Source organism: Primulina tabacum, chromosome 6 (assembly GCF_025594145.1).
Source record: "Primulina tabacum isolate GXHZ01 chromosome 6, ASM2559414v2, whole genome shotgun sequence".
Taxonomy (NCBI): Eukaryota; Viridiplantae; Streptophyta; class Magnoliopsida; order Lamiales; family Gesneriaceae; genus Primulina; species Primulina tabacum.
The window spans coordinates 43,930,993-43,957,530 of record NC_134555.1 but is presented as its reverse complement, the minus strand read 5'-3'; the positions used below and the strand labels follow the sequence as shown (position 1 = coordinate 43,957,530).

Here is a 26,538-nt window from a genome sequence, read left to right as displayed (position 1 = left end):
GTTTCCCTTGTATCCCAATTCTTTCTTTGTCCTAAATTAACATGCATTCGACCGTTAAAGATTGTTCGCATTGATTAGTACTTAATTCATGTAACATATTTCTTGAAAGAACATTTCTAAATCATCAAAAAAAATTGCTGCAAAAACGTGTGGATGACCGTATTTTTTCAGATCCCGATCACATGATTTGACAGATTTAAATAATTAAAAGCCACAAAATTCAATATTTACATTTTGGTTAATGAAAGAAGACCACGGTAAATAGTGATGGAGCAGCTACAAGTAGTCACCCCATCACCATCCTTCTTCTATCTCACCAAATTGGTCATTATGTGAAATATTTACTACTTTTCAAAATTTAAAATGTGCGTTATTCAAATATTTAAACGGAACATTGGGTCACGTGGCAATTTACATTGAGGTTTTGTCATTACAACCAATATAGCTAGATTTTAATTTCCCTTTAAGTAATTAAGTGGGTCCCACTCGAAGTTACAAAAAAATTGGAAAAAAAGTGGAAAATGAGGAAGCCATTCATTCATATTATTAAAGCTTTTCTACTTTTCCACTATGTGTGGCTTACTTTTTTTCTACTAACGTTCGCTTTTTCATTTGAAATTTCAAATTTAAGCTCCCATGCCATAGGTAATACGATAAAGATTAGATTTTGTTTCCTGGGGCATTGTTTTTCATTACATTTTTCTTACCGTTGGCGAGGTGTTGTCTCTTCTCGTTCGGCGAAACCTCTGGAAACGGAATGGGAGATTCATCTTGTCTCATGCATGGCTTCTCTTATGCCTCTGCAGTACCCAACGAATCCAAGCAAGTAATGGGAGAAACAAAATCAGTAAACTTGCATTCTTGTTCAGAATGATTTCTTCTCCTTCATTTACCCACCAAGAGCATGGAATGGCTTGGCTCTGACGGGTTTTTGGCAAATCAAACTTGCATAGAGTTTTTTGTTAAAATTTTGAATTATTCAAGATTTATTGTACTTTTCATGTTCTTTCATTTGTTTTTATGGGTGGTGTTAGAGCTGATAACGATGCTTTACTGATTGTTATCTGAACTTTGGAATTCAACTCGAAAATTATTTGTATTTCCTGTTTACATTGTTGCAAATGAGTTCTTGCGTCATTTTACCTGACCCTTCTCCCAGGGAAAAAAGCAGGATTTGGGAAAAGATGTGGTGATTTTAATAGTGAAAGGTTTGATTTTGCAGGGGAATCCCGTTCATGCTTTGGGGGAATCAGTATCGTTTGGAAGATTTATGACTGAATCGTTGTCTTGGGAGAGATGGTCGACCTTTTCACACAAGAAATACGTGGAGGAGGCAGAGAGATACGCGCAGCCGGGATCTGTGGCGCAGAAGAAAGCTTTCTTTGAGGCCCATTACAAGAGAGTTGCTGCTCAAAAGGCTGCAGCTTTGCTTGAGCAAGAAAATGCTGCAAAAAATGCCACTGTTTCAGAAGAATCTGAAGCTGGATACATAGATGATAATGCTGATGACGAGAAAAGAATGGTCTTGAATTCTAATTTCGAGGTCGAGGAGAAGTTGGAGGAGACCAAGATTCAGAATTATAATAAAGAGCATAATGTAGTTGTGGAAGAAATTGGGGAAGAAGGGAGGATTTTTGCAAAGGTGGAAACTGAGGCCAAATGGGACAGCCCTATGAGAAGAAATTCAAGTAACAAATTTGATAATCTGGAAAATCATGATAATCTTTCTGCGTCGGAGAGTACTGGAACTCCAGAGATGGAGAGACCTCTACTAATTCGTGGAAATTCTGTTCAAGTAGAAAATGAGGCCACTGTGGAGAGAAATTCAATTCAAAGGTTGGATAATCTTGAAAGTCATGAAACCATTTCTGGGTCAGAGAGTAGTGGGACTCCACAGATGGAGAGACCATTACTAAAGGTGATAATTGTTTACTCATTCTTCCCTTTTTCTCTATTGCCTATGTTTTCAAATTTGTATTTGAATTTGAGTTTCTTGTGTATATGCAGCAAAGTTCTGTTGCTAGTGAGAATAATAACCCATCGGTGACTAGCAAGAAAAGTTCGGGTCTTTCCAAGTCATCCACTCAGCGTAAAACGTGGATGTCTCCATCCACGCCAGCTAAACCGATCACCCCTCATCTTAAGAATGAAAATAGCAGTGTCACTCGAAGCACAAGGAAGTCCAATGTGGAATCAATGGACAGAAGGAGAGCCTCCCCGAAGTCTCTACGCTCAATTATTAACTTAATGCCTGCTAAAGAGCCTGATAAAGGGCTAAATTCTGCCTCCAAGAAGGCTGAAAGCTCAGGAATTGGCCTCGGTTCATTGCGAGCGCCTAAAGATTGCGCAACTCCTTCAAGGACTCCACTTGTGGTGATTCTATGCTTCCTTCATGTGGGAAATTGTTAGTATGGACTGAGGCTAATTCTGTCTTGATTTGCAGGGAGCTACAAAGAGCAGAAGGTCTATGTATCCTAAAGCAACGCCTCGTTCAGTGAGCAGAAGGTTCTAGTTGTATAACTTTTCTTGACAAATTTGGATGAATCTTCAATTATGAACATCAGAATGACCATCGCAATTCACAGGACAAAATCGTCGGTTGATCACTCTGCTTCTGGATGCAAAACAAGTGGCCCTAAATGGCACCTTTTGTCTTCAGTGTAAGTTCTAAAAATGGTGTAAGATATATGTGTTGAAGCATGATGATACGCCTGTTTGTGCATATATGTGTTTGCTGATTCCACTGGTTTAGAATGGCTGGATTTTCTCATAAATGCGTGCTCTATGTATCAGTTGTACGAATTCGATAACTGCGTGCCGAAAAAAACTACAGTCTCCGACTATAACCACCACCCCTTTTGTTCTGAGAACAGAAGAAAGAGCTGCAAAAAGAAAACAGGTCATACACTCCCGAATTTCAATTTAAACGTTCTGTCGAATTTAGTGCCTTGATCCGTACCTCATGTCTTTTCTCGACAATTTCAGAAACTCGAGGAGAAATTTAACGCAAACAAGGGTGTACACAAGGTGCTGGTGCAAAAGACATTGAGGGTTATGCATTGATTCAGAACTCTCTCTCTGTTTTTTTTTGTTTGCCACATACTTTGTTTATATTTTAACATTCACACACTTTGAGGAAGATCTCTTGTGCTGCAGGAGAAGGCGGAGGACGAATTCAGAAAACTTAGTCGTAGCTTTTGCTTCAAAGCTCGTCCCTTGCCTGACTTCTACAAGGAACGACAAACCCCGAAAAATCAAATGAAAATAGTATATGCTTCATCCCTCTCCCTCCTACTTGTATATATTCTGCCATTTTCTCAGTAATCCATCATTTCTAGCATGTAATATTAGACAACCCTCCATTTATTCCCCAGAAGTGCAATCTCTTCTGTTCCAAGAAACAACCATTTTCTCGTAATCTAACACGTGTTTTATAAATCCATCAGCTCATAAAAAGATTCTGTGTTTATGCAGACTCCAGCAGCAGCAAAACCTCAGACTTCAGTGCTAGGAAAAAGCATTGCAAATAAGGCACAGGGCAATATCTCAATGCCAACTCCGGCTCCGACCCCACCTCCTCCATCTTTGTCGAAGAAAGCTCCAAAAATAAGACAAATTCTTTCTACTTCATCACCTGAAAGAATGAGTCATGAGAACAAGTCCCCTAATATTCAGCTATTGTAAAAGCACATAATAAATAGTGTGATTTTATATTGCTTTCAGGCTGTGAAATATGATTGATTGAGCGTTTTGCTAGAAATAATTTGATTTCCTATTTTTTTCCCAAAAGATATGCGTTGATGCAATCAAATTTTAGCTTTGTAATTTAATGAAAATAATATTGTTTATTTATACTTTTACATTGAAAATATTGTGAAAACAAGCAACCAAAACATTGAAAAATATTATTTCTTTTACAATAGAATTCTGAATGACGAAGGGAACTAAAATAATAATAATAAACCAAGTCACGAACATGAATTTTTAGTTTTGCTTTATTTTCAGATAAATTTATTATTTCATGATTCGACAACTGAAATCGAGTTTACAAATGAATCAAAATTACAGTTGAATAATGAAATGAAAATATCAAATTTCGTCGATCAAACACCAGCTTTCGTCTCCATCATCCACCCGATCCTAAAACAGGCCCACCTCGCAGAATTCCATCCGATCATCGTCATCATCAACAACTGCATTGATACTCACAGAAAATTTAGGGTCGATTCCAGCAAGTGTCATTAGTCCATACACGGTTTCGAATTTAACTTTAGCCTGAAATTACGAAGAAGACCATTAGAAGGGGGCCGGGAGAGCGTTCCGGCGTAGCCCCTCCGACGCTCAAGTCATAGACTGAGGATATATGGGGGGAGTAGCTAAAAGTGCTGCTGAAAAGTAATATAGTGAATGAATGAATTAACACTCAAAACTGGTATTTATAGGAGAATACCTGGGCCTTTGATGGGCTTGTCTTACATTTGCGCTAGGGATGGGCCAGGGGTAGTGGGCCCATCCATGGGATATCACCAGTCTCCCCCCTCCCAAGTCGAACTGATTCTTAGGTTCAAAGTTCGATTAATTGTGTTGTCCTCGGTTTACCGAGCGCGAGTTGTGCATTTTTCCTTTACTGCTCATCAATCTCCACTCCATTCACAGCTTCTCCTCGTCTAACAAGGAAATTTAAGGTCCAATTCCAGCAAGTGTCACTAGTCCAGACGCAGGCTTCGGAATTTGCACTAAGCCTGAAATTATGAAGAAAACCATTAGAAACTGGCCGGGAGGGTGTCCCGGCGTAGTCTCTCTGACGCTCAAATAATAGAATGAGGATATATGGGGGGAGCAGCAAAGGGTGCTACTGAAACCTGGTATTTATAGGAGAATACTTGTGCCCTTGATGGGCTTGTCTTCCATTTGGGCTAAGGATGGGCCAGGGATAGTGGGCCCATCCATGGGGTATCACCAGTCTCCCCTTCTCGAGTCGAACTGAATCTTAGGTTTAAATTTCGATTAATTGTGTTGTCCTCGTTTTACCGGGCGCGAGTTGTGCATTTTTCCTCTACTGCTCATCAATCTCCACTCCATTCACACCTTCTCCTCCTCTAACAACTGCACGCTCTCACCTACTCGCGCACTCATCCCCTCGCACCCTCACTTACGGCCGCACCTTGTCTCATGCCAGCAGCCTTTGCCCCTCGCCCATCACCGTCTCGCCCAAGCTCTCCCAACTCGCCGCCCTCGCCCCGCCACCATCACACGTAACACCTCGCCTGTCCTTGCCAGTCATCGCTCTCGCCAACCCTCTCCAGCGCTCGCCTTCCAGCTCTCGCCATCACCGCCCTCGCCAACACGCTTAGCACTATCGCTTGTCCCCGATGCACTCGCCCCTCCATAACCCTCGCCCCTCTACCAGCCACCAACCCTCGCCCTTTGCAAGCCAAGTTCTCACCGAGCATCGCGCACGTCGCGCCTTACCCTCGCCCATCCTCTGATAGCTTTGCCGAACAGCACCTCGCCCAACCCCTCGCCACTCGCAATTCAAGCCCTCGCCCCGCCTAGAGCACGCAATGCCTCAAAGCCTCGCTGTTCAGCGCCTCGCTCCTCGCCATTCCACTGCCCCCATTCTCGCCTCCACAGCGTACCCTCGCCTGCACAGCACCTCGCCCAATGCTCCTCGCCCTGCTCGCAGCGCCTCGCCCCTCACGCAGCACCTCGCCCACAGCTCGTCGTCATGCTCGCAGCGCCTCGCCCCTCGTCTAGCGCCTCGCTCCTCACCATTCCACTGCCCCCCATTCTCGCCTCCACACCGCACCCTCGCCTGCACAGCGCGCCAGCTTTTCGCCCAGCACGCGTATCTCTCGCCGTCGTCCCTCCCAAACGCCCTTCGCCGCAGCCCCTCGCGCAATGTCCTTGCCCTTCACCCGCAGCCCTTAGTTTCTGAAGAGCTTTTGGGGGCGTTGCCCCCAAGCCCCCACGACCTGACGCCCCACTCTCTCCCTCGCCACTCCTAGACGCCCTTCCATTTCTCCGTAGCCCCTCCCGCAACGCCATTGCCCTTCACCCGCAGCCCTAAGCTTCTGAAGAGCTTTTGGGGGCGTTGCCTCCAAGCCCCCACGCCCTGACACGCAGCTCTCGCCCTCGCCCCTCCCAGACGCCCTTCGCCCTTCTCCACAGCCCCTTGCGCAACGCCCTTGCCCTTCACCCGCAGCCCTTAGTTTCTGAAGAGCTTTTGGGGGCATTGCCCCCACAACCTGACGCGCAGCTCTCAGCCTCGCCCCTCCCAGACGTCCTTCTCCTTTCTCCACAGCGCCTCAGGTAATGCCCTTGCCCTTCACCAGCAGCCCTTAGTTTCTGAAGAGCTTTCGGGGGCGTTGCCCCAAGCCCCCACGACCTGATGCGCAGCTCTCGCTCTCGCTCCTCCAAGACGCCCTTCGCCCTTCTCCACAGCCCCTCGCGCAACGCCATTGCCCTTAGTTTCTGAAGAGCTTTTGGGGGCATTGCCCTCAAGCCCCCACGACTGGACGCGCAGCTCTCACCTTCATCCCTCCAGTTGCCCTTTGCCCTTCGCCACAGCCCCTCGCGCAACGCCCTTGACCTTCACCCGCAGCCCTTAGTTTTGAAAAGTTTTTGGGGGCTGACGCCCCACTCTCTCCCTCGCCCCTCCAAGACGTCCTTCGCCTTTCTAAGTAGCCCCTCGCGCAACGCCCTTGCCCTTAGTTTCTGAAGAGCTTTTGGGGGCGTTGCTCCCAAGTCCCCACGACCTGACACGCAGCTCTCGCCCACGCCCATCCCAAACGCCCTTCGCCCTGCTCCATAGCCCCTCGCGCAACGCCCTTGCCTTTCACCCGCAGCCCTTATTTCTGAAGAGCTTTTTGGGGCGTTGCCCCCACAACCTGACGCGCAGCTCTCGCCCCTCCCAGACGCCCTTCGCCCTTCTCCATAGCCCCTCAGGCAACGCCCTTGTCCTTCACCAGAAGCCCTTAGTTTCTGAATAGCTTTTGGGGGCGTTGCCCCCAAGCCCCCACGACATGACGCGCAGCTCTCGCCCTCGCCCCTCCCAGAGTCCCTTTGCCCTTCTCCTTAGCTCCTCGCGCAATGATCTTGCCCTTCGCCCGCAGTCCTTAGTTTCTGAAGAACTTTCGGGGGCGTTGCCCCCACTACCTGACGCACAGCTCTCGCCCTCACCCCTCCCAGACGCCCTTCTCCACAGCACCTCGTGCAACGCCCTTGGCCTTCGCCCGCAGCCCTTAGTTTCTGAAGAGCTTTTGGCGGCGTTGCCCCCACGACGTGACGCGCAGCTTTTGCCTTCACCCATCCCAAATGCCCTTCGCCCTTCTCCACAGCCTCTCGCGCAACGCTCTTGCCCTTCAGGTGCAGCCCTTAGTTTCTGAAGAGCTTTTGGGGGTGTTGCCCACAATCCCCCATGACTTGACGCCCCTCTCTCTCCCTCGCCCCACCCAGACGCCCTTCGCCTTTCTCCTAGCCCCTCGTGCAACGCCCTTGCCCTTCACCCGCAGCCCTTAGTTTCTGAAGAGTTTTTGGAGGCGTTGCCCCCAAGCCCCCACAACCTGACACGCAGCTCTCGCCCTCGCCCCTCCCAGAGGCCCTTTGCCCTTCTTCATAGCTCATCGCGCAACGATCTTGCCCTTCCCCCGCAACCCTTAGTTTCTGAAGAGCTTTTGGAGACGTTGCCCCCACAACCTGAGGCGCAGCTCTCGCCCTCGCCCCTCCCAGACGCCCTTCGCCCTTCTCCACAGCCCATCGCGCAATGCCCTTGCCCTTCGCCCGCAGCCCTTAGTTTCTGAAGAGCTTTCGGGGGCAACCCCCACGACCTGACGCGCAGCTCTCGCCCTCGCCCCTCCTAGAGGCCCTTTGCCCTTCTCCATAGCTCCTCGCGAAACGATCTTGCCCTTCGCCGGCAGCCCTTAGTTTCTGAAGAGCTTCCGGGGGCGTTTCCCCCACGACCTGACGTGCAGCTCTCGCCCTCGCCTCTCCCAGACGCCCTTCGCCCCTTCTCCACAGCCCCTCGCGCAACGCCCTTGCCCTTCGCCCGCAGTCCTTTGTTTCTGAAGAGCTTTCTGGGGCGTTGCCCCCAAGCCCCCACGACCTGACGTGAAGCTCTCGCCTTCACCCTTCCCGGATGCCCTTCGCCCCTCTCCACAGCCCCTCGCGCAACGCTTTTGCCCTTCACCTGCTGCCCTTAGTTTCTGAAGAGCTTTTGGGGGCGTTGTGTAACGTCCCAAAAAAATTCATAATTTTCAAGATTAACTTATGACCCATAAGGAGTACATCAGTAATACTAACCTACAAATCAATATAGTCAAATCATTATCAACCTCTTCTAAAGCCCAATATTCAAATTATTAGACACGTCCAATTCCAAACGTAACCAACATGCAATTTAATCTGTTTTTAAAACTGTAAATCCTTAAATCATAAAAGCAGTTAAACATGTAACGTAGATCGTCATAAAGCGTAAATCATGTTAACATGCAGGTGATAAGAGTAAATCATTTAAAACATTTAAATCATAAAAGTTTACACACTTGAGGCTTGAAGACTGAGCTGCAGATGCTAGCGGTGGCACAACCCTATACAGGACCCTTGCTCTGATACCAACTGTAGCGTCTACTCGATTTAAAAGTACGGAAATTTTTTTTTTTTTATAAAAGCTCTTTTTAAATAAAAGCTCGCATTTTCGTAATAACATTTAAAATAATTGTAATTATCTTACCGTAAAAATAGCACAGTTTAAAATAACCCAACTCGTCTAAAATCGTACGTAAACATAAACGTATAAAATTCTTAAAATCATCAACGTATAAAAATATTCATCTCCTCTCAATCTCATAAATCGTAATGCGGAAAACATGTGGTTATCGGGTCGTGTCACCCCACTAAGTCTGCCTACTCAGAGTTCGGCACCTCCAGTCTCCTCACCATTTAGCTCACCTGCATCACACACGCTTAGTGAGTCTAAAGACTCAACACACCTATACCAGGAATAACAAGTACATATACATAGCACACAGCAGTGAAAAATATCATACTCAACATATCTTTCATGAACTTAAAAGCATAACATAAACGTGTATTGTAAAATCATATCGTCTCAAAGCATGTCATCTCATGTCATCATATACTTATATGTGTCTTATAAAATCATAATGCCAACATACCTTTCATAAACTTTAAAACATGAACATAAACGTGTCGTATAAAATCATAATGTCAACATACCTTTCATGAACTTTAAAACATGAATATAAACGTGTCGTATAAAATCATAATGCAACATACCTTTCATGAACTTTAAAACATGAATATAAACGTGTCGTATAAAATCATATCGTATTAAATCATGTCATCTCATAGCATGTCATCTCATATCATCATATACGTGTCAAAACATGTCATCTCATGTTATCATATACGTAAATGTGTCGTGTAAAATCATATCGTATTAAAGCATGTCATCTCATGTTATCATATACTTATACATTTTCTTTTTAATTGAATTCAGTTCATTAGCTGTGACTTTCGTATCATCATGTCATCATGTCAGTCGATGAATCCATCTACGTGTAACCGCGGTACCCGGCGACGGGGGACATCAGCGAGACTCTCACCCGTCAACTGAGCCCGAGCCTATCATGTCATCATATCATGTCAATGGAAATACGATCGGCGGGCTCCCTCTGGGGCCTTCTCCCGTAAACGGGCTCCCTCTGGGGCCTTTTCCCTCACGATATCTCCAATCATATCATCATGTCATCGTGTCATCGTATTAGTCACAACTAAATCACTTCCTTCAAAACGTGTCATCATATTCATCACTTAATAAAATAATGCATATACGTAATTTTTCTTTTAAAACAAGCATGCACCGTATTTATTATAATTGCGTAAAAATCGTAAACATGATGCATAAACATTTAAAACATGATAAAATGTGCTTAGGGCGCTGCCAGGACCAACATCTCAACCCGGGTGCAAAATGACCATTTTGCCCCTGTAAACCCAAAAATTACTGTTTTCTCCCTAGACGTAAAATTTCACGTCTTTGACATTTTCTTAATTCCATTGACTCTAACATGTCCCAAATAATTATTTAAGCCTACATGAACTTTTCTATATTTTTATTTTGCTTAAATCGATGACTTATAAATTAATCTTTAACTATAACATATTAATACGTTTTAATCCCGAATTAAACCAAACCTTATCATAAAATTCACAAATTAAAAACTTAGACTTCTAATAATTATTTGAACTTGAATAAAATTTTCCATAATTTTATTAAGCTTAAATCTAAGCGTTTCAATTTAATTTTTTAATTAACGTTTCGTGCGGCGACTAAATCCCGGATAAATCTAAAACTCATTATTTAGATCCGAAACTTACCAAACTCTTAAAAATGTCCCAAAACATATTTAAAAGCATCCCTAGACATAAACTCGAGTCTACTTCATAACTTAACCAAATTGTTTTAAAACTTGGACCGCGGTCCCGGTTTTAACTCGAATCGACTCGAAACTCAACCAAATTTTTTCCCAACTTTCACCACACCTAATACACTCATTTACAGCCTTGAAATCATCCAAACCAACCCTCTAAACCTTTGAATATGACCCTGGACAGTGGCTGGAAAAAAAATCAGCAACCCTCATTGGAAACTCCTAGGCAAATAAGCTTGAATCTCTTGGTCCCAACTACCGAGCCAACATTTACTGCATCTAAACACTCTTTCTGGACTCAAGACCAAACTCCCCAAGACCTCCTGGACCATCCCTAGCTGCCCTACTGATCATGGAACCTGCCCACGCAAAGCACTCTATGAACCTCTCCAAAGCAAGTTACCCGAGTCCCCTCACCAAAGCTCCTTCGATTTGCTTAAGGAACAAGACCAACCGTGCTCAGCCCCTCCCCAGCCCTTCCACTGATCCAAGAGAGTCGGATTCAAGGGCCGGTGTCGAGCCATGCACAGCTACTAACCCAAAACTCTCGATCTACTCGACATCCTTCAAAGAACCACCGATCCCACCTATAACTCTCACTCCCTCGGCCATCAGTGACTCCAGCAGCTGTACCACCTGATTCCTTGACATAAAATATCCTAAACGACGGCACCAGCAGCCCCTTTACACCATAGTAACAAAAACGTGAGATGTATGCAACAACATACGGTTTTCGTGCCAAACCAAGAGTATAAAAACTTTACTATACCAATACTGAAAAATGCATAAACATAACACACATAACAACACATATATGACGTGAATGATGCATAAAAGAAGATACATGGTGTGCCTTAACGATTGAAGAACAAGAACGATGCAATGGAGACCCGGGATGATTTTTCCTTTGAAGAAATGGTGAGACCGATGAAGCCTTGAGGTTGCTGGTGAGGAAACTGATGGGAAAAGGATCTGAGAGGTTGGTGTCGGCTGGTTCAATTATTGGAGTGGGGTAGGTTTAGTTTAATGGGTACTTAAGAGTTAATTAAATAGATACATAATAGATAATGGGCTTTAAAATAACGATTAGAGGTTTTAAAAGCTAATTAAACCCAACAAGCTTGGAAGTAGGCCCATTAAGTCCAAACGCACTCCCGAAAAATATTTCGTGTTGGAAAGGTTTTGAAAACATTAGCCGAAACCTCAAAACGTCCCCCGATTCGATAAAATTCGCGTACCGTTAAAAATAATGAAGACTCAGCCCTTAAACATCTCTGAAAGTACATAAAAGTTGCTGGTCTGTTTCAGCTATCCTCTTATCAAGTCCTCAAAGCACCAACCGAACTCCACCAGCCCCATGCTCGCACAAGCTCGCACCAGCCTTGAACTAGCCTACCATGGACCTAGACTAGACCCTAAAGAACCTACCTGACCCACGGACCCGCCTCCATGCAAGCTGGAAATCGCGATCGATCGCTCATCCTCAAGAAGCACAAAGCGCGACTCTTTCTCCTAAGCTCGCTCGATCTGTTTCATGGGTGGCTCCAGCAGTGTTCGAGCCATCCTCAGCCATGACTCAGACCCCACATGGCCTGGTTTAAGCCTTGGTGAGGGGACTCGGGTAACTTGCTTTGGAGAGGTTCATCGAGTGCTTTGTGTGGGCAGGTTCCATGATCAGTAGGGCGGCTAGGGATGGTCCAGGAGGTCTTGGGGAGTTCGGTCTTGAGTCCAGAAAGAGTGTTTAGATGCAGTAAATGTTGGCTCGGTAGTTGGGGACCAAGAGTTTCAAGCTTATTTGCCTAGGAGTTTCCAATTAGGGTTGCTGATTTTTTTCCAGCCACTGTCCAGGGTCATATTCAAAGGTTTAGAGGGTTGGTTTGGATGATTTTAAGGCTATAAATGGGTGTATTAGGTGTGGTGAAAGTTGGGAAAAAATTTGGTTGAGTTTCGAGTCGATTCGAGTTAAAACCGGGACCCCAGTCCAAGTTTTAAAATAATTTGGTTAAGTTATGAAATAGACTCGAGTTTACGTCTAGGGATGTTTTTAAATATGTTTTGGGACATTTTTAAGAGTTTGGTAAGTTTCGGATCAAAATAATGAGTTTTAGATTTATCCGGGATTTAGTCGCCGCACGAAACGTTAATTAAAAAATTAAATTGAAACGCTTAGATTTAAGCTTAATAAAATTATGGAAAATTTTATTTAAGTTCAAATAACTATTAGAAGTCTAAGTTTTTAATTTGTGAATTTTATGATAAGGTTTGGTTTAATTCGGGATTAAAACGTATTAATATGTTATAGTTAAAGATTAATTTATAAGTCATCGATTTAAGCAAAATAAAAATATAGGAAAGTTCATGTAGGCTTAAATAATTATTTGGGACATGTTAGAGTCAATGGAATTAAGAAAATGTCAAAGACGTGAAATTTTACGTCTAGGGAAAAAACAGTAATTTTTGGGTTTACAGGGGCAAAATGGTCATTTTGCACCCGGGTTGAGATGGTCCTGGCAGCGCCCTAAGCACATTTTATCATGTTTTAAATGTTTATGCATCATGTTTACGATTTTTACGCAATTATAATAAATACGGTGCATGCTTGTTTTAAAAGAAAAATTACGTATATGCATTATTTTATTAAGTGATGAATATGATGACACGTTTTGAAGGAAGTGATTTAGTTGTGACTAATACGATGACACGATGACATGATGATATGATTGGAGATATCGTGAGGGAAAAGGCCCCAGAGGGAGCCCGTTTACGGGAGAAGGCCCCAGAGGGAGCCCGACGATCGTATTTCCATTGACATGATATGATGACATGATAGGCTCGGGCTCAGTTGACGGGTGAGAGTGTCGCTGATGTCCCCCGTCGCCGGGTACCACGGTTACACGTAGATGGATTCATCGACTGACATGATGACATGATGATACGAAAGTCACAGCTAATGAACTGAATTCAATTAAAAAGAAAATGTATACGTATATGATAACATGAGATGACATGCTTTAATACGATATGATTTTACACGACACATTTACGTATATGATAACATGAGATGACATGTTTTGACACGTATATGATGATATGAGATGACATGCTATGAGATGACATGATTTAATACGATATGATTTTATACGACACGTTTATATTCATGTTTTAAAGTTCATGAAAGGTATGTTGGCATTATGATTTTATACGATACGTTTATATTCATGTTTTAAAGTTCATGAAAGGTATGTTGACATTATGATTTTATACGACACGTTTATGTTCATGTTTTAAAGTTTATGAAAGGTATGTTGGCATTATGATTTTATAAGACACATATAAGTATATGATGACATGAGATGACATGCTTTGAGACGATATGATTTTACAATACACGTTTATGTTATGCTTTTAAGTTCATGAAAGATATGTTGAGTATGATATTTTTCACTGCTGTGTGCTATGTATATGTACTTTTTATTCATGGTATAGGTGTGTTGAGTCTTTAGACTCACTAGGCGTGTGTGATGCAGGTGAGCTAAATGGTGAGGAGACTAGAGGTGCCGAAATCTGAGTAGGCAGACTTGGTGGGGTGACACGACCCGAGGACCACATGTTTTCCGCATTACGATTTATGAGATTGAGAGGAGATGAATATTTTCATACGTTGATGATTTTAAAAACTTTATACGTTTATGTTTACGTATGATTTTAGACGAGTTGGGTTATTTTAAACTGTGCTATTTTTACGGTAAGATAATTACAATTATTTTAAATGTTATTTCGAAAATGCGAGCTTTTATAAAAAAAAAAAAAAAATTCCGCAATTTCTGAAGAGCTTTTGGAGGCGTTTCCCCCACAACCTGAGGCGTAGCTCTCGCCCTCGCCCCTCCTAGATGCCCTTCGCCCTTCTCCACAGCCCTCGTGCAACGCCCTTTCCCTTTGCCCGAAGCCCTTACTTTATGAAGAGCTTTCGAGGGCGTTGCCCCCACGACCCAACGCGCAGTTATCGCCCTCGACCCTCCTAGAGGCCCTTTGTCCTTCTCCATAGCTCCTCGCGCAACGATCTTGCCCTTCGCCCGCAGCCCTTAGTTTCTGAAGAGCTTTCGATGGCGTTTCCCCCACGACCTAATGCGCAGCTCTCGCCCTCGGCGCCCCCCCCCCCCCAGATGCCCTTCGCCCGCAGCCCTTAGTTTCTGAAGAGCTTTTGGGGGCGTTGCCCCGAAGTCCCCACGACCTGACGCGCAGCTCTTGCCTTCACCCTTCCCGGATGCCCTTCGCCCTTCTCCACAGCCCCTCGCGCAACGCTCTTGCCCTTCACCTGCAGCCCTTAGTTTCTGAAGAGCTTTTGGGGGCAACCCCCCACGACCTGACGCCCCACTCTCTCCCTCGCCCCTCCCAGATGCCCTTCGCCTTTCTCCGTAGCCCCTCGCGCAACGCCCTTGCCCTTCAGCCGCATCCCTTAGTTTCTGAAGAGCTTTTGGGGGTGTTGCCCCCAAGCTCCCACGACTTGACACGCAGTTCTCGCCCTCGTCCATCCCAGACGCCCTTCGCCCTGCTCCATAGCCCCTCGCGCAACGCCCTTGCCCTTCACCCGCAGCTTTTAGTTTCTGAAGAGTTTTTGGGGGCATTGCCCCCACAACCTGACGCGCAGCTCTCGCCCTCGCCCCTCCCAGATGCCCTTCGCCCTTCTCCAGAGCCCCTCAAGCAACGCCCTTGCCCTTCACCCGCAGCCCTTAGTTTCTGCAGAGCTTTCGGGGGCATTGCCCCCAAGCCCCCACGACCTGACGCGCAGCTCTCGCCCTCGCCCCTCCCAAAGGCCCTTTGCCCTTCTCCATAGCTCCTCGCGCAACGATCTTGCCCTTCGCCCGCAGCCCTTAGTTTCTGAAGAGCTTTTGGGGGCGTTGCCTCCACGACCTGAGGCGCAGCTCTCGTCCTCGCCCCTCCCAGACGCCCTTTGTCCTTTTCCACAGCCCATCGCGCAACGCCCTTGCCCTTCGCCCTTGCCCTTAGTTTCTTAAGAGCTTTTGGGGGCGTGGCCCCCAAGCCCCCACGACCTGACACGCAGCTCTCGCCTTCACCTCTTCCAGATGCCCTTCGCCCTTCTCCACAGCCCCTCGCGAAACGTCCTTGTCCTTCACCCGCAGCCCTTAGTTTCTGAAGAGCTTTTGGGGGCGTTGCCCCCAATCCCCCACGACCTGACGCCCCAATCTAGCCCTCGCCCTTCCCAGACGCCATTCGCCTTTCTCCGCAGCTCCTCGCGCAACGCCCTTGTCCTTCACCTGCAGCCCTTAGTTTCTGAAGAGCTTTTGGAGGCAAAAGCCCCCACGACCTGACGCGCAGCTCTCGCCCTCGCCCCTCCAGACGCCCTTCCCCCTTCTCCACAGCCCCTCGCGCAACGCCCTTGCCCTTCACCCGCAGCCCTTAGTTTCTGAAGAGCTTTATAGTCTGATTCCAGCAAGTGTCACTAGTCCAGACGCATGCTTTGAATTTGCCTTAAGTCCGAAATTACACAACAAAACAAAAGAAAACAAATTTAAAACAATAAATTGCCTTGGAGGATTGAATTCGTAGGGAGGACAATATGAAGTACAGAAGTTGTTCACCCAATTTCGGATTCGAATGGCGGAAGAGGCCGACCCAAGGGGTGCCGCTGTTCGACCCGAGCCCGATTAAGTTCGGATCGATCCCGATTTAGTTGTGTCCGAACAAGACATGTTTTTAGTATAGACAATAGAGAAACGGGGTTTTAAAAAAAAACATTTTATATTTTATAATTTGGGAGTTATTCCCGCCAAAGATGTAATCGGTAGAGGTGAGAGACTGTTACGGTCACGCGTATATAACCTCACAAAACAGAACAAAATATTTTCAAAAAAAAAGATCAAATGGGATTACTTCAGGCACTGAGGCTGCTTTGGCTTTGACGCAACTCGTACCCACTATGGAATGAAAAAATGAAGTACTGGGACACCACCGTCGGTGTGGTGATAGTGGTTGATTCGGCGTTTTCTATCCAATCGACCGTGAAGGATTTCATTAATGAAAAGGAGCAGATGGAGAAGGAGAAGGATAAAGAGAGAGATGAAGTCGCCAGAATGACGATGGAAAAGACTGTAGAACAAGTCGCACTTCAACAAGCTCAAGTTGAACTCACAATAAAACTTTTCGATGCAAAATGAACAAAAAAATCAACAGAGAGAGACAAGGATTTGATTGAGGTGACATTCTTCTTTTTAATATTTATTCATACATGTAGCGCACGGTTTCCTATAAAAATTGCAGATACTTACAGTTAAGAATTGTTTTAAAAACACATCAAATTTTATTCATACATGTAGCGCACGGTTTTCTATAAAAATTGCATATACTTACAGTTAAGAATTGTTTTAAAAACACATAAACTTAAACTTAAACGTTTGATTTGTGATCATTAGTATTTTCTGGCTTATTTCCTGCGAGAATATAGTAGTTGGAGGGAAATTTTTGTCTCTTAGATAATCGGATTAATTATCAATATTGATAGAAAAGAAGAATATGGATCAGAATTATGTACCAGAGTATAATTATCATAATCCATGCATTATGATACCAAGATAAATGTATAGTATGAATATAATATATACAGAGTAGTTATTAATTAACTAATATAAATTATATAATTTTTGATAGACTGCAATCACGCTTACGAACCAAGTTTAGAAACTTAAATTTGAATGGATCCAAAAAATATATTCGTTGAGACCAATTTAAATGTGCACTAATTGTTATTAAAGTTGTCAAAACGGGGTTTCTAAATTGCCCTAAGCCTGAAATCACGAATAAGATCGTTAGAAGTGGGACGGGAGGTTGTCCCGGCGTAGCCTCTCCGACGTTCAAGTCAGAGACTGAGGATATATGAGGGGAACAGCTAAGGATGCTGCTGAAAACAATATAGTGAATGAAAAATCATACTCTCAAACCTGTATTTATAGAAGAATACATAGTCCCTTCAGCAAAAATAGACTCTTGGTTCTTTTTCATGAACTCCTCTACTGTCTGCGTAATAAATCGGCCCAATTGTTCCAGGGTCAAGTTCCTCACGTTGTCATTGGGAGGGGGTTGCTCGGCCTCAATCTCATGACGAGGCTGTTCGGATCTTGTCTCATGACGAGGTTGTTCGGCTCTTGTCTCTTGACGAAGTTCTTCCTGTCTCGTCTCAAGACGTGGTTGTTCATGCCTCGTCTCAAGACGCGGTTGTTCATGTCTCATCTCAACATATGATTGTTCGGGTCCCATCTGAGGATGCGACGATGATGTGTTAGTTCTTCTGCTCCCTCTCATACCTGCCATCTCTACGTCTCATCTCAAAGTTCCCACAGACGGCGCCAACTGATACTCACGGAAAATTTTTGGATCCACTTCCAGCAAGTGTCACTAGTCCAGACGCAGGTTTTGAAATTACCCCGAGCCTGAAATCACGAATAAGATAGTTAGAAGGGGGTCGGGAGGGTGTCCCAGCGTACCCCTTCCGACGCTCAAGTCAGAGGCTGAGGATATATGGGGGGGAGCAGCTAAGGGTGCTGCTGAAAATAATATAGTGAATATTTAAATTAAACACACAAACCTGGTATTTATAGGAGAATACATGGGCCTTTGATGGGCCTGTCTTCCATTTGGGCTAGGGATGGGCCATGGATAGTGGGCTCATCTATGGGGTATCAGTCACGATCCACGAAAAATTAAATTTGTGAAATAGAACTAAATTTAAAATTTTCTAGTAAGTTTTTTTACACAAATATAATTTTTCATTTTAAAAAAGTGTTCGGGTGATTAAATGGTTAAACTAATAATAATTTGAAGACTCGAGAAGTTTGATCTCATGTATTATAAAAAACCGTGCAGAAGTATATGCCAAGCTACATATCACTGTGCAGAAGTAATGCCAAGCTACATATGGGAACAGTTCAATAAGAATAAAAAATATTGAATGGAACAACAGAGAAGTAAGCCATCGATCACCTTTGTCTTCTACTTTTTGCCATCAATCACCTCCGTCTTTACTTTTTGCTTCAATTGTTCCTCCAAGATTTTTTTTGTGACTTCAATGTGAAATCGTTTAATCTCCGGCATGGTTCTGGCCAAATCGTCCCTCTTCTCCTCCTTTGCCGCCCTAGCCTTTTCTTTCCTGATGTCTTTCAAGCCAGATCTGATAGAAATACCCGAATCAACCAAAACCACTGCACCAATTGTAAGGCCCGAGATTTTATTACTGTAATATGAGATTAATCTGAAATGATTTATTTATTAATCGAGATGATTATAAACGGAACGGATCTGACCGGGAGAGCCGAAAGAAGATTTGACATTTTGTGCAAGAAAAGTCCCCGCGCACATGCGCGACATGTATGGGCGCACATGCGCGAGGAAGACAGAACCATGCGCGCACATGCGCGGCTTGAATGCGCGCATATGCGCGGAACGTCCAGAGAGTTCGACGCACATGCGCGGCGGAAGGCGCACATATGCGCGAGTGAAGGGATGTGCGAGACAGAACATCTCGCGCATATGCGCGACTTTGTGCGCGCATATGCGCGCGACGTGCAGAACATGCAACAAGCCACTTGCCTTACATGCGTGAACGTGTATATATATATATAGGTACAAGCAATTGTTCTTCAGAAATGAAATAGGAGAGAAACCGAAGCTCCAATTCCTGATGTGCGAAAATTGAACGTCACGCAAAATCCGTCCGTCTGTTTTTGAATCCGAGTATAGTACCGAGTTCCTATCAACGCAGGCTACAACTGGACGTAAGTTTTGTTACGTTTAGACATGATTTGAAATTATGATATTGTCAGAATTGAATATGAATCAGATATGATGTTTCTGCTACAGTAGGCATTGTATAATTGAAGTCAGATTAAATAATAGACTGGTTATACAATTGTTATGATTTTCAGAGTTGAATTGATTGAGATTTGATATCAGAGTTGAGTTATTACTGATTTTAAGTGTACCGATATTGAGATTAGGAATTGTATTGATACTGATTATGAATTCTGGTATTATCTCTGTGATGTTGAGATTGACGGGGTTATCGAGACTGTATCGTTATGCCGTCGAAACATCAGTTGATTCAGAGTGATCAGATTCAGTAATGATTTCGATGATATCGTTGATATGGATTAGATTGTACCTTGTTCAGATATAGATCAGATTATATACTCATTTGAGTATTGATCAGAACAAGTCTTGAATTGATTTATATACTGATATTGTATTTATGCGATTGTCATTGCAAGACTGGGTATGGACAGATTGGAATACGAGACTTCGTATTCATCAGACCGAGAAGAGAAAGGTATAAATTGATGTTAATTGGGAGATCGACTTGAGTTAGATTTAACTCGAGTTTCCCTAAACCACATACTTGTATGGTATTGTTTTTATACCTTTGTATTTTAATGATTATGTTTATTTTATTGAATTAGAAGTAGAAAACAGAGAGCTATTGAGTGAGAGTCACTGACAGAGGGGTTAGATTTTGACAGTATAGTCACTGACCCATTGCACATTGTCAGACTAGGCTTAGTCTTGGTAGATACGCCAAGGCACTGGACGTTTGGTGTATCGATATTCTTAAGATACAGACATTGTTCTTATTGTAGATTATTCGATACAGCTAGACCAAAGTCCAGAAATAAGAACGTACCGCCACCGCGACTGGTAGTAGTAGGTGGGAGACTTGTTACGTTCTTATTCACCGGGATCCCTAGATTAGAATGAGAGATGAGTCGAGTCTTAGATATCGAGACTAGAACTTGATTACAGAGTTGTATTGATTTATGTTTCGTAGATTACGATTCAGATATTATTTACAGATTGGTATTGATACATGTTGTTTGATTATGCTACATGTGATAAGATATAATTCATGCTTTTACGTTAATTTAGTAAACTGCATGTATAAATTATTTATACTGGGATTTATTCTCACCGGAGTTATCCGGCTGTTGTGTTGTTTTGTATGTGTGCATGACAACAGGTGGGACAGGATCGGGGTCAAGAAGATGATGAGAGAAGACGAGTTTAGAGTGGTGATTCCGGACTTATTGTAGACTTGGTTTAATATTTGAAATTTAGTAGTTGAACCTTAGACTAGTTTGAATAATTGTTGTACATTATTGTACTTATATACTGAGATGTATATAAGTTACATTCAATTATGCTCCGCACTTGCATTTTAAAAAGAAAAATTTTTAGACCCTGATTATCTGAATTGATAATTAACTTCCAAAGATGATTAAGAAGATGATTAGCGTCCGGGTCCCCACACCAATAGTGAAATCCCAATATTTTTTCTTGTCATTAGTTGGGAATGATTTACGGCGAAGCCATAATAGCTTCAGTGCTTGAAGAATGCTCATTTTTTTTATTTTTTAAAACATCTGATCGGTTTTGTATATATGTTGGAATTTTGATGCTCAATGAATTAAAATTAAGCAAATAAATCAATGTGTTTGATCGGTTAATTTTTCTCCTCCCCAACTCTGCTCCTCTGTTAGGCGATACCTTAGCAGGAAAATAAATTTTTCTCCTCCTCAACTCTGCTCCTCTTCTTTTGGGGGCGTTGCCTAAGCTTTTGGCGGCGTTGCCCACACGACCTGACGCGCAGCTCTCGCCCTCGCACCTCCCAGACGCCCTTCGCCCTTATCCACAGCCCCTCGCGCAACGCCCCTGCCCTTCGCCCGCAGCCCTTAGTTTCTGAAGAGCTTTTGTGGGCGTTGCCCCCAAGCCCCCACGACCTGACGCGCAGCTCTCGCCTTCACCCCTCCCAGATGCCCTTCGCCCTTCTCCACAGCCCCTCGTGCAACGCCCTTGCTCTTCCCCTGCAGCCTTAGTTTCTGAAGAGATTTTGGGGGCAAATCCCCCACGACCTGACGCCCCACTCTCTCCCTCGCCCCTCCCAGACGCCCTTCGCCTTTCTCCGTAGCACATCGCGCAACGCCCTTGCCCTTCACCCGCAGCCCTTTGTTTCTGAAGAGTTTTTGGGGGCGTTGCCCCCAAGCCCCCAGGACCTGACACGCAGCTCTCGCCCTTGCCCCTCCCAGACGCCCTTCGCTCTTCTCCACAGCCCCTTGCGCAACGCCCTTGCCCTTCATCCGCAGCCCTTAATTTCTGAAGAGCTTTTGGGGGCGTTGCCCCCAAAACCTGATGCGCAGCTCTCGCCCTCGCCCCTCCCAAACGCCCTTAGCCCTTCTCCACAGCCCCTCGTGCAACGCCCGCAGCCTTTAGTTTCTGAAAAGCTTTTGGGGGCAACCTGACACGCAGCTCTCGCCTTCACCCCTCCCAGATGCCCTTCGCCCTTCTCCACAGCCCCTCGTGCAACGCCCTTCCCCTTCACCCGCAGCCCTTAGTTTATGAAGAGCTTTTGGGGCGTTGCCCCGTATCCCCCATGACCTGATGCCACACTCTCGCCCTCGTCCCTCCCAGACGCCATTAGCCTTTCTCCGCTGCCCCTCGCGTAACGCCCTTGCCCTTCACCCGCAGCCCTTCGTTTCTGAAGAGCTTTTGGGGGCAAAAGCCCCCACGACCTGAGGCGCAGCTCTCGCCCTCGTCCCTCCGAGACGCCCTTCGCCCTTCTCCACAGCCCCTCGCGCAAGGGTGCTGCTGAAAATAATATAGTGAATATCTGAATTAAACACTCAAGCCTGGTATTTATAGAAGAATACATGGGCCTTTGATGGACCTGTCTTCCATTTGGGCTAGGGATGGGCCAGCGGTAGTGGGCCCATCCATGGGGTATCAGTCACGATCCACGAAAAATTAAATTTGTGAAATAGAACTAAATTTAAAATTTTCTAATAAGTTTTTTTACACAAATATAATTTTTCATTTTTAAAAAGTGTTCGGGTGATTAAATGGTTAAACTAATAATAATTTGAAGACTCGAGAAGTTTGATCTCATGTATTATAAAAAACCGTGCAGAAATATATGCCAAGCTACATATGACTGTGCAGAAGTAATGCCAAGCTACATATGGGAACAGTTCAATAAGAATAAAAAATATTGAGTGGAATAGCAGAGAAGTAAGCCATCGATCACCTCCGTCTTCTACTTTTTGCCATCAATCACCTCCGTCTTTACTTTTTTCTTCAACTGTTCCTCCAAGATTTTTTTTGTGACTTCAATGTGAAATCGTTTAATCTCCAGCGTGGTTCTGGCCAAATCGTCCCTCTCTTCCTCCTTCGTCGCCCTAGCCTTTTCATTCCTGATGTCTTTCAAGCCAGATCTTATAGAAATACCCGAATCAACTAAAACCACTGCACCAATAGTGAAATCTCAATATTTTTTCTTGTCATTAGTTGGGAATGATTTACGGCGAAGCCATAATAGCTTCAGTGCCTGAAGAATGCTCATTTTCTTTATTTTTTAAAACATCTGATCGGTTTGTATATATGTTGGAATTTTGATGCTTAATGAATTAAAATTAAGCAAATAAATCAATGTGTTTGATTGGAAAAATTCGAAATGAAAAACGAAGCTTAATGAACGAATATTAAGTTCGGTGGTTCTGAATTAAACTCGAAAGGAGTTCATCAAATGTTGAAAAAAATTCAAACGAGTAGTCGGAACATGTAAGGGACGAAAACCGAAAAAAATCGATTGTGAACAATCGCAGGCGCGCACCTACGCGCGGGTCTGCGCAACTGGCAGGCGCGCACATATAGTTTTAACATAAAATGTAATTAATTTTTACAATTTGGTGCAACAATATCTTCAAATACTTATTTTCAGACGTAATTAGATTGAAAAAATTTACAACTACAGACTTGAGGTTATATGAATTGTTTTAAAAATACAGAAACTTAAATATGTTAATATTTCACGGGGTTTTAGGCAACTTAGGGTGCAATATTCCATCGAGTTTTTTTTTTAAAAAATACCGGTTGTCCTGATTGGCCTGAGCATCAAGACAAGAGAATGAAAAAAATAACCATGGTTAGCTTTATAGTCTATACTAAAAACAAATAACCATGGCTAGCTCTATAGTCTATACAAAAAACAGATGTCTTGTTCAGTATTCACTTCAGGTTTATGATTTGTGGTTCTCGGCTCAGTGAAGACAACTAAGAATCAACAGATATAAGAATGTCATATATGTCAGCCCCTCAAACGAACCCTTGATTGGATGCTCAGTGATTTGTGGTTCTCAGCTGAGTGAAGACAACTAAGAAACAACAAATATAAGAATGTCATATATGTCTGCCCCTCAAACGAGTCCTTGATGCCATAGCTCTCAAATTTACTCTAGCTTGCGCAAGTGAGCTTCTTCTGTGCTCGTCAGGTACCACACTAAAGGCCTCCATGAATTCTTCCCTCTGCAATCTGAAAGCTAACACGGAATCTCCATCCTGGCTTGGCAAATCTCTCCTTAAACTGGCTTCTTCTCCTCTACCTAACGTACCGTAAATTCGTGAACTTAGGTTTCTGAGCCGACAACAGTTTCTTCTATCTGAGTATGTGCCATCTGTTTCCGGACTGTTTAAAGCTTGAATGGATCTGTTTCTCCTGCTATTATGTCTAGTTCTTGTTGGACTACTTTCCTCTCGCGTCGCGCTAGTAGTAGTACTAGTGTCCGATTCACAGTCCAAGTGGGCTTCGATTCAAACATCTATATTAGGCATCCTCTCCAAGAGACGAAATCAAAATCGAAATAGTTGAGCTACATGGTTCTTTTACCTGTGCCCACAAGGTGTTGTACTGGTTTCATAATATATCTCCAGACAAATCTGCCCATATGACCCCATTCTCATGTTAGAGCTCAAGATTATGACAAAAAATATGACCATAATGCAAAGAAAGGAAATCTAGATTAGGCAACTCTTACTACACATTAAAGTTCTTCACGAAACTGATCAAGGCAAAGGATAACAAAGCTTGGGCTAGAAACACCTTAGTCCTTACCATCCTCTTTAATCCATTCTCTATTCGGCTCTACTTTTGCTACGATATTCACCTCTATTCTTTCTATCACTGCCTATAATAATCAAAACCAAAAAAATAATGCTAATAATAATATTATAATAGAACAGAAAGCTAAAGTCATTGAAAGTAAATTGAACCTTGTTGATTTGATGTTGAATCATCTTCTTCTTCGAGATCAAGAGTAGGTTTGTCAAATTGGGTCCAGTCCGTCGGGCCGGCCCGCCCCACCATAAAAATTGAGTGGGTTGGGTTGTTAAAATAGCAACCCGTTTGGAGGCGGGCCAAACGGGTTGAGCTCGTTTGGGTTGCGGGCCAAACGGGTTGAGCTCGTTTGGGTTGCGGGCTGGCCCGCCAAATTAAGGTAGAATTTTATATTTTTAAGTTTTATATAAAAATTTCTATTTTTTCCTTATTTTTTCTAATGCGCCTAACTTCAATCACTCTGGTAAAATCTCTATGCTTCTATTTATTTTTGAAGATGTTATACTCTTCAATCTCATCCTTTTTTTTTTAATGTTTAACTCGAACTAATCTAGAATTATCGAAATAATATAGAAAATAAAGTAATTATGTGTATTGTTGAACACATAATATTACATGAGTTAATTTTTATTACATATGTACGATGAAATCTTGTTTGAATTAGAATAAGCACTTTATTTTTTTATGGATTATATTGATTGTTGTATGCTTTCAATGTCTTATTTCAATGTTTTTAAATTTTTTATGAAACTATTTAACTGAAATACATTTTTCTTCTATATTTATTTTAATATTGTTTAAAAATTCGGTATATATATTGTCCCTGGTATCGACCTGTGTGTTTTGGCAGGCCTCTGAATGGACAATCCAGCCCAGCCCACAAACAAGAAAAACTGGAAAAAAAAACTTACAATTATTTTTCTAAAATAGTTGACCAAGCACATTCCAAATTATTTTTAACTTTGAAATTGTTTCTAAAATAGTTGTCCAAACACACTTTTAATTATAAAATAGTTGTCTAAAAACATTTTTATATTTAAAACAACTTTTACAACATTTTATAAAAAGTTTAATAAAACAATTTATGAAAATATTTTATAACTACTTGTCAGAGCCTTAATGTTCTTTCAACTTCACATGGGTACCTACTTTCCACAAATTAGCGAACCATTTGGAAAACCCCACAAACTAATTATGCTTAATATCAATCAACTGACATTCTTAAATCTCAAGATTGACTTGATATATAAATTTTTTCATCGCAGAATGATGGTCAGGGTGGGAGTCGATTTCATTTTTACATGAGTTCGAACGCTCATCTCTCCCTCAGGGAGAGTTCGGTGACGACTCTCTCTTAGCTGATCATACTAAAAAAATGAAATACATAGTCCCGTCATTTGAATTTTTATTTAACATCTTATTATTATAATTATACCTGTAACAGATATTCAATTCACATATGCTGAAAAAAACAACAGGAACAGTCGGAAATGATGGTAAAATTTGGGAGATTTTGGTGTGTAATGTTGTAAAAATGAAAGCTTCAATCATTTTTATAGCGACGGTTTAGCTGTTGCTAAAGCTCCTTGTGGTGAATGACTGACTTCACAGTACATATATATATTAAGAAATTTAGTCACAAATTTAGTTGGGAAGTTGGATTAGATATAAAGTGATACAATTATAAAATTAAAACATAGGCACAATCAGCAAAGTATAATAATATATATCATTCCCGAAATAAATGGAAAGTTTTCGTTTCTGATACTTGAATAAATTGATGATGGAAATCATATACTCGAATCTCATATATGATTATCGAATAAATTCATACTTTTATGTAGGATCTTTGTAGTTGATTTACTAACCTTTGTTCCGGAGATAACAATGTTCTTCGATGGTCCGAAACCGATCACGAATGGAAAGGAATCAAATTTTCACAGCCCAAATGCTCCAATAAAAGTGATATATTTTGTTGCAATCTTTGAAGAATGTCTCGGCTGTTTCCTCTTCAATTTTGTATATTGATTGTTCTTGTATTAGAGTAGGATTAGGGAAGTTATCTAGAAAAATAACTACTCCCTCCAATAAATTCAAATGATCAATTTGAATTGTCTAGGTCGGGTCGGGTCAGCC

General features: G+C 43.0%; 2 protein-coding genes across 4 annotated transcripts in view; one reads left to right on the top strand and one right to left on the bottom strand.

Moving 5' to 3' along the window:
• LOC142549876 (uncharacterized) overlaps positions 1-24,601 on the bottom strand; it is a 63,741-nt gene extending 39,140 nt beyond the window's left edge. Inside the window, exons 1-2 of the mRNA XM_075659090.1 lie at positions 24,558-24,601; positions 24,388-24,472 (exon numbers count right to left, since the gene is read on the bottom strand). Of these exons, the coding sequence (XP_075515205.1) occupies positions 24,388-24,402 (15 nt within the window). The 5' untranslated portion in view covers positions 24,403-24,472; positions 24,558-24,601. The remainder of the gene's footprint in view (positions 1-24,387; positions 24,473-24,557) is intronic.
• Positions 610-3,777, top strand: LOC142549870 (uncharacterized). Of its 3 annotated transcripts, none has more exons than XM_075659076.1 (9): positions 610-847; positions 1,223-1,918; positions 2,008-2,373; positions 2,444-2,505; positions 2,586-2,660; positions 2,794-2,899; positions 2,986-3,027; positions 3,157-3,267; positions 3,475-3,777. In XM_075659076.1, the coding sequence occupies exons 1-9, from the start codon at positions 758-760 to the stop codon at positions 3,682-3,684; spliced, it is 1,758 nt and encodes a 585-aa protein (XP_075515191.1). In that variant the 5' UTR covers positions 610-757; the 3' UTR covers positions 3,685-3,777. The 3 variants fall into 3 exon arrangements, with proteins under 3 accessions (XP_075515191.1, XP_075515189.1, XP_075515190.1); XM_075659074.1 differs by having other exon boundaries at positions 611-847; positions 2,986-3,051; XM_075659075.1 differs by having other exon boundaries at positions 614-826; positions 2,986-3,051.
• Positions 24,602-26,538: the final 1,937 nt, after the last annotated feature.

Coding starts and splice junctions, on each gene's coding strand:
- LOC142549870 (XM_075659074.1), top strand. CDS start 758: ATGGGAGATTCATCTTGTCTCATGCATGGCTTCTCTTATGCCTCTGCA. Junction 2,661..2,793: donor TGGCACCTTTTGTCTTCAGT/GTAAGTTCTAAA, acceptor TCTATGTATCAG/TTGTACGAATTCGATAACTG. Junction 2,900..2,985: donor GAGCTGCAAAAAGAAAACAG/GTCATACACTCC, acceptor CGACAATTTCAG/AAACTCGAGGAGAAATTTAA.